This window comes from Mobula hypostoma, chromosome 3 (assembly GCF_963921235.1).
Source record: "Mobula hypostoma chromosome 3, sMobHyp1.1, whole genome shotgun sequence".
Classification (NCBI taxonomy): domain Eukaryota; kingdom Metazoa; phylum Chordata; class Chondrichthyes; order Myliobatiformes; family Myliobatidae; genus Mobula; species Mobula hypostoma.
The window spans coordinates 153035395-153047758 of record NC_086099.1 but is presented as its reverse complement, the minus strand read 5'-3'; the positions used below and the strand labels follow the sequence as shown (position 1 = coordinate 153047758).

At 36.8% G+C, this 12364-nt stretch overlaps 1 protein-coding gene across 3 annotated transcripts in view; it reads left to right on the top strand.

Annotated features, from left to right (window-relative positions):
• Positions 1-12364, top strand: part of galnt1 (UDP-N-acetyl-alpha-D-galactosamine:polypeptide N-acetylgalactosaminyltransferase 1) — a 161203-nt gene that overhangs the window by 110481 nt on the left and 38358 nt on the right. For all 3 annotated transcript variants that reach the window (XM_063043908.1, XM_063043907.1, XM_063043906.1), the window contains exon 5: positions 9341-9548. In XM_063043908.1, coding sequence (XP_062899978.1) covers positions 9341-9548 — 208 coding nt within the window. The remainder of the gene's footprint in view (positions 1-9340; positions 9549-12364) is intronic.

Below are 12364 nucleotides of genomic sequence, written 5' to 3'. Positions count from 1 at the left end.
GAAATTTATGATAATCATAAATAATAATCAGTTTATGAACCGGGGAATTTTGTCTATTTTCTGTCTCTGTTTTTACTCAACCGTCTCTGTCCGCTTGTGAAGAAACACGTGCTTCAGTTTTTTTTTAAAAACTTGTACAGCTCTTTATCTCTTTGTGTTTCAACAGGTAGGTACTCGTCTCGAGTTCATTTTAAAACTCTTCGTTGTCACTTATCTTTTGTCTCTCCAGAAACTAAATGAAAGAAATATACAGGAGCCCAGGGCCCTGGGGTAACTTTTGTATGTTTAGTTTTTCTTTAGTAGGCGTGCACTTATGATGTGGTAGCATAATGACGTATGCCATTCACATACTTTTATGCATAACCCATAATGAATTATGTAAACAAAGAATGCTTAATCAAACAATATATTTACAATATTATGCAAATATTACTGAAATATTAAATGCACAATACTACCCACCCTAGATATTCTCTCACTTCTCCCCTCCCATTAGGCAGAAGATCCAAAAGCCTAAAAACTCCTACCACCAGCTCAAGAACAACTTTTGTCCCACTGCTATAACACTATTGAACAGCACCCAGTATCAAATGGATTCTTGACCTCACAATCTACTTTGCTATGGTCCCTAATCTTATTGGTTGCCTGCAATGCATTTTCTCTGTAACTATGACACTTTATTCTGCATTCTGTTTCTGGTTTCCCCTTGTACTTTACATAAATGTCCTGATTAATGAAATTATCTGAATGGATGGCATGAAAAACCAAAGTATTTCACTGTACCTCAATACATGTGACAATAATAAACCAATTCACCGAGAAAAGGATGATGAATGTAGGAAGACACTAAAGCTTATTTTTCCTGATACAATTCTGAGGTTTTAGAGAGTTTGCTGAATATGTTAATTGGTAAGGATAAACAGCTTGAATTTCCATCACACATTTCATGCATGAAAATATTCCAAGATACTTAACAAGAAATCTCATTAACTGAACTTGATACTATGGTACAGCGATGTGAACAAACAATCAACAACTTCCTCACAACTAGTTCTGACTTCACAAAAGATGAAAAAGAAGGATGGCACAGATAATCCCCAGATTTTGCCACTCACTTACACACTAATTCAATCTATTGTTGCTAATCAGGGTACCAAACCATATATCTTTAGTACACAAGAAAGAACTGGAGCAGCCAGAGGAAACGCGTGTGGTCATAGAGTGTGTAAACTCAACATAGACAGTGTAGAGATTATGATTGAACTTGGATCGCAGATTCCCACAGCTCACGAATACCTTATGATTTTAGTCCCTGAGACTGACATGAGAGCACACTTCAAAAGGGTGAACCCAAGGGGAGCATCTGGCTCAGATAGTGTACCTGGCCGAATACCAAACACCATTGCTGATCAGCTGGCTGGAGTGTTCACTGATATCTTTAACCTCTCATTTTGGCAATCTGAGGAACCCACCTGCTTTAATAAGGCTTCAGTTATACAGGGCCTAAGAAGAACATGGTAACGTGCCTCAATGTCTGTCGTCCAGTCGTACCTGCATCCACTGTGATGAAGTGCTTTGGGAGGTTGGTGATGAAATTCATTAACTCCTGCCTGACAAGCAACTTGGATCCATTCAAGTTTGCCTATCATCACAACAGGTCCACAACAGATGCCATTTCATTGGCTTTTCACTCAACCCTGGAACATCTGAACAGCAAATATTCGTACATCAGGATGCTCTTCAATAACTGCAGCTTGGCATTCAATACTATCATCTAATCAAATCTATAAGCTTCAAGATCTTGGCATCAATAACTCCTTGTGCAATTGGACCCTCGATTTCCTTACTTACAACCCACTTACAAAAACATCTCCTCCACAATCTTTACGTGTTTTATACTTGTGACTGTGTGGATAAGCACAGCTCCAATGCAATATTTAAGTTTTTTGATGACACCATTGTTGACTGAATCAAAAGTGGTGATGAATCAGCATATAGGAGGGAGATTGAAAATCTGGCTGAGTGGTGCCACAACAACCTCTCACTCAATGGCAGCAAAACCAAGGAGCTGATTATTGATTTCAGGAGGAGGAAACCAGAGATGCTTGAGCCAGTCCTCAGTGGGGGGGATCAGAGTGGAGAAGGTCAGTAACTTTAAATTCCTCAGTGGTATAATTTCAGAGGATAAGTGCCATTACAAAGAAACCACTGCAATACCTCTACTTCCTTAGAAGACTTGCGAAGATTTGGAATGACATCTAAAATTTCAACAAACGTCTATAGATGTATGGTGGAGGGTCTATTGACTGACTGTCTCACAGCCTGGTATGGAAACACCAACACCCTTGAAATGAAAATCCTAACGAAAAGTAGAGGATATGGTTCCAGCCCATCACAGGTAAAGTCTGCACCACCATTTAGCACACCTATATGAGGTGCTATTGCAGAAAGACAGTATCTATCATTGAAGACCATCCCCCGCCACCACCACCATCCAGACCATGCTCTATTTTCAATGCTGCCATGAGGAAGAAGGTACAGGAGCCTCACAGCCCATATCATCGGGTTTAGAAACAGTTATTACCTCTCTACCATCAGGCTCTTGAGCTGGAGGGGGTAACTTCACTCAACTTAATTCACACCATCACTGAATGCTTCCCACAACCTATGGATTCACTTTCAAGAACTCATCAACTCATGTTCTTGATATTTACTATTATTATTTATTTTTCTTTTTGCACAGTTTGTTGTCTTTTGCACATTTGTTGTTTTTCTGGCCTGTTGACTGCAGTGCTTCATTGATTCTATTGTGTTTCTTGGATTTACTTTGTATGCCAGCAAGAAAATGAATCTCGGGGTTATATGTGATTTCATTTACAGTTGCAAGAAAAAGTTTGTGAACCCTTTGCAATTACCTGGTTTCCACATTAATTACTCATGAAATGTGGTCTGATTTTCATCTGGCACAATAATAGCAGAATCTCCTTAATACCACACAAGCTATTGTACTTTTCATGTCTTTATTGAACACTTTGTTTAATCATTCACACTTCAGAATGGAGAAAGTATGTGAACCCTTGTATTTAATAACTGGTAGAACCTCCTTTAGTAGCAATAACCTGTACCAAACTTTTTCCTGCCGCAGCTGATCAGACTTGCACAATGTTGAGGAATTTTAGACCATTCCTCCATATAAAACTGTTTCAATTCATCAATATTTCTGGGATAGCATGCATGAATAGCCCTCTTCAGGTCATGCCACAGCATTTCAATTGGGTTAAGGTCTGGACTCTGACCTAGCTCTTCTAAAACATGAATTTTCTTGTTTTTAAACCATTCTGATGTTGATTTACTCTTGTGTTATTGTCTTGTTGCATCATCCAACTTCTATCAGGCTTCAGGTGATAGACCACTACCTTGACATTGTCCTGTAAAATGTCTCGATATAATTTAAAAATCATTGCTCCCTTGACTATTGCAAGCTGTCCAGTCCCTGGGGCAGCAAAGCAGCCCCAAACCATGATGCTCCTTCCACCATGCTTCAGAGTTGGAATGAGGTTTTGGTGTTGGTGTGTATTGCTGTTTTTCCTCCAAATATAGTGGTGTGCATTTCTGCCAAAAAGTTGAACTTTTGTCTCATCTGTCCACAGAACATTGCCCCAGCAACACTGTGGACAATCAAGGTGGTCTTTTTCAATCTTGAGATGTGCAGCAATGTTTTTTTTTTGGAGAGCAGTGGTTTCCTTTGTGGTGTCCTTCCATGAACATCATTCTCGGTCAGCATTTTTCTTGTAGTGGATACATGAACAGAGACTTTAGCAAGTTCTGTTGATTTCTGCAGGTCTTTTGCTGTTACCATGGATTCTTTTTCACCTCTTTCAACATTGCACATTTTGCTGTTGGTGTGATCTTTGCAGGATGCCCACTCCTAGGGAGAGTAGTGACAGCACTGAATTTCCTCCATTTGTAGACAATTTCTCTTACAGTGGACTGATGAACACTCAGGTCTTTAGAAATGCTTTTGTAGTGTTTTCCTCATACATTTCTACAATTCTTCTAAGTTCCTTTGGAAGTTGTTTTGATTGAAGCACGGCACACATAAACAGATCTTTCTTGAGAAAAGCAGGCTCCATCAGTAACCTGATTTGTGTGTCTTTTTTGTAGGGCAGGGCACCTCTACAACCCACACCTCCAATCTCATCTCATTGATTGGAACGCCTGACTCTAAATAGTATTTGTAGAAGACATTACCCCAGAAGTTCACTTACTTTTTTGAAAGTAGACTGTGATTGTTTAAATGGTGTACTCAGTGTTGACCAGAAGTACAATTGTCTGTGATTAGTTTAGGCAGATAGTGTTTGTCTATGATTGTGACCTAGATGACAATCAAACCACGTTTTATGAGTAATTAATGCAGAAAACCAAGTCATCGCAAAAGGTTCACAAAATTTTTCTTGAAACTGTATATACTTTGGTAATTTACTTTGAACTTTGTTGATATGAAGTTGTAGGTCTATTACATGCACAATTATACTACAAAGCTGTCCACCTAGTCAGACATATGTTCATAGATGTTCTGAAGTTCAGAAAAAAAAATGAGTATGATCTCATTTTAGTGTTTCTAATAAAGATATTGGCAGAAAAGATGCTGAGAGGCAGTTTCATCCGGGTAGAAAGCCAATGATTATGGATTTGGGATTTTGGATCTGAAATGACACGATGAGAATTTTCTCCCCAAGAGTTAATTTGAATTGTTTTATTTTGTGTAGTGTTCAATTAACCTCATTGGTAGAAGAATGTGGGAGGTAGATGACATTTGCTTGACATGTACACACAAATTCTAACATTAGTTGTGATTTTGGACACTGGAAATGGATACATGTAGAGAAAATGTGGGGAAAATGATGTTGAATGGAAGGTCAGTCATGATTTTTGTTAAAGGGTAGAGCAGGTTTGAAGGGCTACATTTCAAGACATGATTTTACTTATTGGGTTCTTACTGTTTAGAACAGCAACAGATAAGTTATTGGTTTTGTGTATAAAGTACTTATTTGTGCTTCATTGCTTCTAGTGATTTAAAATTAAATTTGCTACCCATCTATCATCCTGATTTCCATATGTAGATATTATACATATTTTTAACAAATTTATCCAAATGTATTGTAAATAGCTGAGGCTACATCGATAATCCTTACAGCACCTCACCAGTTACAGTTTCTCAATCCATTTATTGCCACTGCTTTCTATCAATTAGCCAATTTTCCATCTGTGTCTGATAGAAAGGTGTTGGATCTATAGATACAGGCCAGGAAGTGTCAGGGAGAATTTCCTGCACTTTGAATCATGAATTTCACTAAGGTAATGAGAATATAATATTTCAGTCTCCCAGATGACAGAGAGAAATGTTTGGCTTTTTGGCATTAGCAGAGAAAGGAACTAGGAGACAAAGTTGCTCAGGAAATATTGCATCAAAAAGGAAACCTTCGGTTAATTAAATTCCAGGCATTAGGAGCAAAGCAAAATTCATATTTTTCAATTAAACTTATTATTTTCACTTTTATAAGATATTCCATTCTTCTATTTTGCATACATAGTGGTAAACTTGGCAAGAATAGTGATGTTAAAATTTTTTGCATTTGCATGTAAGTGTTAAATTGATAAAGTTGAATGTCTAGAAAGAGTTCTCTTGGGTCTTACTTTGATCATGCAACTTTTGAATTGTATTTTAGTATCTCTGCTCTCAGTTTTTGATATGTGGAGCTATGAAGTTCATGTTCAGAGCAAAAGCTGCTCCCGTGAGTAACTTTTCCAAGTTTAGAACTGGTACCAGGTTTAATATTTATAAAGAAATAAAAGGATAGATATATAAATTCACAGCATGCCGAGATGTTTTAAATCCAGAATTAGTCTACTTTGTTTTTTTTTTAATGACTAATGTGAATTTTTTGACCACATTGTTTTCATTGAGGATTGGAAATATCTTTTGCATTAACACCTGTTGGCTTCATTTGAAGTTCAAAAATAGAAACCTATTATAACCTTAAAGGCTGCACCAGCTAGGATGAACCCTGTTCACTTTTCCTAATGCAGTACTTGGCAGTTCTCATATTGCATACAAGTTAATTTCCATATAAATTAGAAATGCAATGCAGCAGCCATCCCACACCTGTATGAAATTGTTTTGTTACTGTGTAAACAAAAGCTACATCTTTAAGATCACTCTTCCAACTGTTTGTATGATAGGGAATTTAAATGATCTGCTATTGCCTGTCTTTGCTATTGTTTTATAGTCCTTAGAATTGCAGGTGACTTGTTTTCAATCCAGTTTTGTGGATTCTGAGGTGCTTAATGGGGTGGAAAGCCTAGTACATTTGGTGGGGTGTATTCCTTATGTTGTTACCTGGAGCCTCAGTTGCCCAATGAATAGACTTTATCTTCTCAATATCATTCAGAATGCTACTCCTCCATTTTCAGCAATTTGTAGTCATTATATAAGGTGTAAATGTGTGTGTGTGTGCATACTAATATGTATAAATGCACATATTAGAGAAAGTTTCATCCGAGGTTAGTTGTTGCATTTGGCTGAAAAGATGCGTGTGATTTTAAGAGATACAAAGAAATTGTGTGACTATAGATGACCTTCAGTGTTATGTTCAGATTGCTTATAGTGCAGACTTTTAATATTACCTCTTTTTGCATGTCTATCTTACACAAATCATTAAAATTGAGAAGGCAAGTTGCAGAAATAGAAAACTGAGTTAATTTCAAAGCCTTGTAAAGCATGTGATGCCCAAGATGTATGCTACTGAACAGACTTTACAAGTACAGTGATGCAAAGGATATCAGTAAGAGTAGAGTAAAAATGGTGTATAGTTTGTGGGAACGAGACAGATTGGTAGAGATTAGCTGGACAATGTTGAAACTGGGTGTGTGGTCAGTGTGCAAGTGGCACCACAGATTGATAAGAGTTGGACTGAAGGTTAGAAGGATAATTGGATCAAGAGGTTAATGGTGAAGGTGTTAGGTTGGGACTTGCAAAGAAAAAAAAAGAAAAAGGTGCGAGACAAATGGAGAATCAGTAACTAGTGTGAACCTATTAATTGTAGATCTCAATGCTGTACTTTGCAAGTCTTCATATTGAATTCATGTCTGCTTCTCTGATTGGTCACACCATCCTTCAATGCATATATAGATGAAAACCGCATCAATAACATTCAGAATTGAACACCATTGTGCATATTTGGGGTGTCCCATTAGATAAATGGAGGCCTTGAAACAAGACATTATATTACTCAGAATAAATAACTGATTTTTTCCTTTTAGTCATTCATATTCTATTGAAATTTAATTTGTAATATAATGTTACACTATCTGTTTTCTGGCAATTGGAGTCCTCTGTTTCGTGACTGAGTGTTTTTTAAATAACCTCTAAAGTTAAGGAGATGATTCTAAGTTTGGGGGAAAATATTTGATTAGACCAGAATTCAAGGATTGTTGTTAAAGCAGAATGCCAGAAATGTTGAACAACTTTTAAAGAACAAATTATTGGCTGCGATTAAAATGCAGTAGCACGCAATGGAAAAGTTTCATTAATTACATAGTTATAAATTGGTAAGAATTTTTCTGTGCTTTTCACCTTTCATTATTTAGATTGCGATGATTGAAATATTATAAGCAGGGGATAAACAGTAGCAATGCTGTTGAAAGCATTTTGTAAATGAAGAAATACTGCTTTTCCTTGATTTATGAAAATTAATTTTATTCCTTTACCAAAAAGTGTCAAGCTATGATGTGATGTGACAAATATGTAATGTGTAGTATCATTTTGCTCAGCATTTAAATGCTTAGAATGTATACATACTTAGAAATAATTATGTAACGTCCTGCTGAGTAATTTGAAACAAATTTCACATTTCTGATAGTGATGCTAGGTTAATCTGTAATGGATTTTTCAGATGATTTGTTCATTATGAAATGCTGTTTTATCTTTGGAAACAATTATTGTTTTCTAACTTATTAAGGAGTTTCTGATTTGTTTAAATTCCTCCATAACATATGCACATTACTAACTGTTTACTGTCTATCTATATGGCCTCTGAACATTCAACAGTTAACACTCAACACATCAGTGGGGTTAGAATCAAATAGAAGCCGAAGAAGGACAGTTTTCCTTCCCTGAAGGGCCTTAGTGAGCCATGTGGGTTTTCAATCACTATTTGGTAGTTTCATGGTTAACATTATTAAATGTGGGTTAAATTAGGGTATATAGTATTTTTTTCATACACATGATAACGATAATGTGATATGACTAATGTGTACTTATTGAAGCATTAATAAATTTGGCACAGTTGGTGGGTATTACGGCTGAAAGCATTTCTGGCTTCATCTGTTACTCTATGAAAGGTATTTATAAAAAAGGGAGTTGCCAGATCTCACATGCATCACAGACCCTGGGTTTACTGACTTCAAGGTGAATCGAAGTCAGTAAACCCAGGGTGAATCACAGGCAAAACCTTCAGCATTGAGTATATTTACATAAATGGCAACCACAAGAAAGCAGCATCCATTATCAAAGACCCCCACCATTCAGGGTATGCCTTCTCGCTACTACCATCAGGAGGTACAGAAGTCTTGGATACCAGGCAGTCAGATTCAGTTACTACCCCACAACCATCCAGCTCCTAAGTCAACATGGATAACTTCAGTCACCACTAATTCTACAACCTACGGACTCTCTTTCAAGATTTCTACATATCATGTTCTCAGTATTTTTTAAATTTGTCTTATTTTCTTTTGCACATTGGTTGCTTCTCAGTCTTTTTCCTATTGATGCAGAGTTTTGTACAATTCAATGTAAATGCATGCAAGAAAACTTTGAACCAGTATTTGAGTGTAATATAGAACAATACATTACAGAACAGTTTAAGCACTAGCAAATGTGCCTGTATGTTCCTAATAAGTGTCAATTACAAATACATTTTCATTTGTAAACTGGATTGAAGAAATTGTTCGTTTATTCACTGGCAATAGAAAATTGGAGCATTAAAGTAAATAACTGTATACACCTGACAATATTAGACAATACAAAATAAATGTAGTGGCACAGCTTATGAGCATTTTGTTCACTAATTTCAAGACCGAATTGAAGAAATTGCCAGCTCAGCATTTTAAGTGAGTGTTGTGCTTTGCTTTTTAAAGATAAAATGAAATGCATCATTGTGACACAAATGATTTGAAGATATTATTTTTTAAATGTAATTTTTCATGATTGCTGTGCTTTTTAAATTTTCAAAGGTAATAAATGCGCAATTTTAGCTGAAAAAATATTGTTGTTTTCTAGATTTTTTGAACAAGCCCTTGGAGAAATACGTGAAGAAATTGCAAGTACCAGTTAGAATTCTACGCATGGAACAGCGCTCAGGTTTGATTCGAGCAAGACTGAAAGGGGCAGCAGCTTCTACTGGACAAGTTATCACTTTCTTGGATGCACATTGTGAATGCACAGTGGGCTGGTTGGAACCACTACTAGCAAGGATTAAAATGAACAAGTAAGAATAATTTTGTATATAAGTGTTGTGGTTAAGTTCTCAATCACTTCAAATATTTCTAAGAGTTTTGAGCAGGTATACAGAATAAAAGAAATCAGTATACTTCATAAAAATGAAATTAGTTTTGAATTTTACCATCATGTACAAACTAGGCTTAATAAACAGTAAACAAAATGAATGGCTAGCTATTTATATTGGGGCTGATATTAGCCATGACACTGTGCTAATGTTTGAGCTTTGCCAAGGAATTCTGAAAGAGTTTTGTGTAGCATTTCATGCAAAAATAAAATGTATTCCACGCTGCTCCTCTTGGTATAGCATTAAAGGTGTCTCTGAGATATTTGTATGATGCTTGAGTTGGTCAGAACCTATTAAGGCTGCCATCTGAGTTGAGCTGAAACTTCCTTCTAACTTACTTCGTAAAGTTGGCTTGTAAGACTAGCAATTTGTAGTTGGTTATTAATTATTGTATATAATGTGTTGAATAGGAATGTTGTGTTAGGATCAGGAATGGGCTGTCTATCCTTCAAGCCTAATGTGCCATTCATTAATCATTTATCTCAGCATTTATTTCATTGATTGCCTCAATATCTAGAAAATTACCCACTTCTGCTTTGAATGAACCCTTTGACTAAGCCTCCACAGCACCCTGGGGGTGAGGAATTTCAAAAATTAACAACCATCCTCTGTGAGTGAATAAACTTTTCATCTCAGTCTGGGGTGCCCATTGTTTCTTTCTGATTCTGTGATCCCACCTGTACGCTGTGCCCTAGTCAAGTCTTAGAATAATTCTTGGAGGCTTTATTAAGATCTGGAAAAGATCATTAGCCCAGTACACAATTTCAGGGGTTCCTTCCTGTGGAGTAACATAGTATGTTTAGCAAATTATTCAACCTGTCACTCTTTTAATAGCTTTTTGAGGAATTTCTGTGTTAGTTTAGTGATGAGCAAATTCACTTGTTAAGAGTTGGTGGCTGTTCAACATCTGCTTTTGATGTGAATAAAACTGTGACTTCCTTTAAAATGCATAATGTTTAAAGGAAAGTTCTACGTTTTATCATCCTTATGTAACTGTTAATTCTATCAGTCATTGGTACAGATGGATTTTTTTGGTAATTGATTTCACCCGTTCCTGTGAAGGCACAATATAAGATGCTCTGAAAACATTGAAGTAATTCTGGTAACCTTTTTGCAGGTGTGGCAGCTTCAGAACCTGAGCTGTAAATATTTTGGGAGAGGCATCCCACCTTTTGAGTGAGATTGCTCACATGGGTGGACTAGTTGGATTCCACCAAAATTAACAATCATGTATTTGGTCACGATTGTTAGTTCATGAGTTCAAATGGAAATTGGTCCTCTGGTTAGCTCTTTAACTAATAGTGCCTGCGGTAATGTGGCCCCATCTTCAACCCTAAACATTCATACTGTCTACCACCAGCACACAGTGGCTGCTCTGTGTCCTGTCTACAAACTGCTTCCAGTTGGTCCTCGGTGCTTCTTTGACAACAGTTCCCAAGGTTTCAGTCTTTATCACCAAGAAAGACAAAAGCTTCAGCTACATTGGAATGTGAATGACTGGAGGTTTCCCTCAGAATTTCATATCATCTGACTGGGAAATATATTACTGTTCCTACCACCAAAAATGTAAAAAGCAGAAGCAAGAGCTGTGACTTTATAATTCCTCAAGTATTAAGTAAAATGGTTAATCATGCATAATCTCCACTTTCCTACTTGGTTCCTTTAGTGTCCAAAAAAATCTGTCAATCTCAATTATCTTTTGTCTGAATTTATAATTTGATTTTGTGTACCCTAGCCAAGACTCTTCATGCATGAGCAAGAGTCATGCAGTTTCTTAACCTCCTTAATCCATCCATTACCTTTAGTTTCAAGGGAATCAACTCTGAATTCCCTAAATTCCAATGAGAATAATAATGATTTCTTGGCCTGTCCCTCTAGGACAGGCACCCAATCCAAAGAATTGAGTAAACTTTTACTGGATTGAATCTATTCCTTGTCCATTCTTTTGACAAAAATCAAAACATAAATAGGTGAATCCCCCTCCTGGTTCTACCCACCTACCATCCACACATTTCACCCACTAAATCCCTCTCTCTCTTCCCCCCTCCAACAGCCTTGGTCTCTCAAATCCCTCCCCCTACTTGATACCATCTGTCCTTCATCCTTCACCAGTCCTCAGTCCACCTATTGCCTACTAATCTGTTTCTCACCACTTTCCTTCCTTTTTATACTGGCTGTTTTCCCTTTCCACACTCAGTCCTAACACAAGGTTTCCCCAAAATGTTGAAATTTCCTCCCTCCCGCCCCCACAGATGTGCTGTTCAATCCACTAAGATCCTGCAGTAGATTGTTAGTTGCTGCAGATTCCAGCATCTGCAATCTCTTGTGCCTTTTGCCAACTCCAATGGGAGTTCAACATTATGTTTGACTTTGAAGTTGCTTGTTGTACCTACATATTAATTTTTTCTATTTCATAAGTCAGCACAACATTTAGTTATTTTCACTTTTTGACAGTGTTAGTGTTCTTTCTATTAAAATGAATATCCTTACTATTCCTTTATGTAATATGTTGCCAACTTTCTTAACCTCTATTATTGAAGATTCTAGAGCTCTTTGCAATTTTCTGAAGTATCTTTGTATTGCTGTCCATTTTGATTTGTTGCATTGTGCTTTCTCCTGCCACTATACTTAGTGACCATCCCTAATGGCCTCATACATTACTGTGAGAAGCTGAGAGGCCAGTATAAATTTTGGTGGCATCTGGCAGTGGTTACTTCCCTCAGGTCGCTATTAAATTA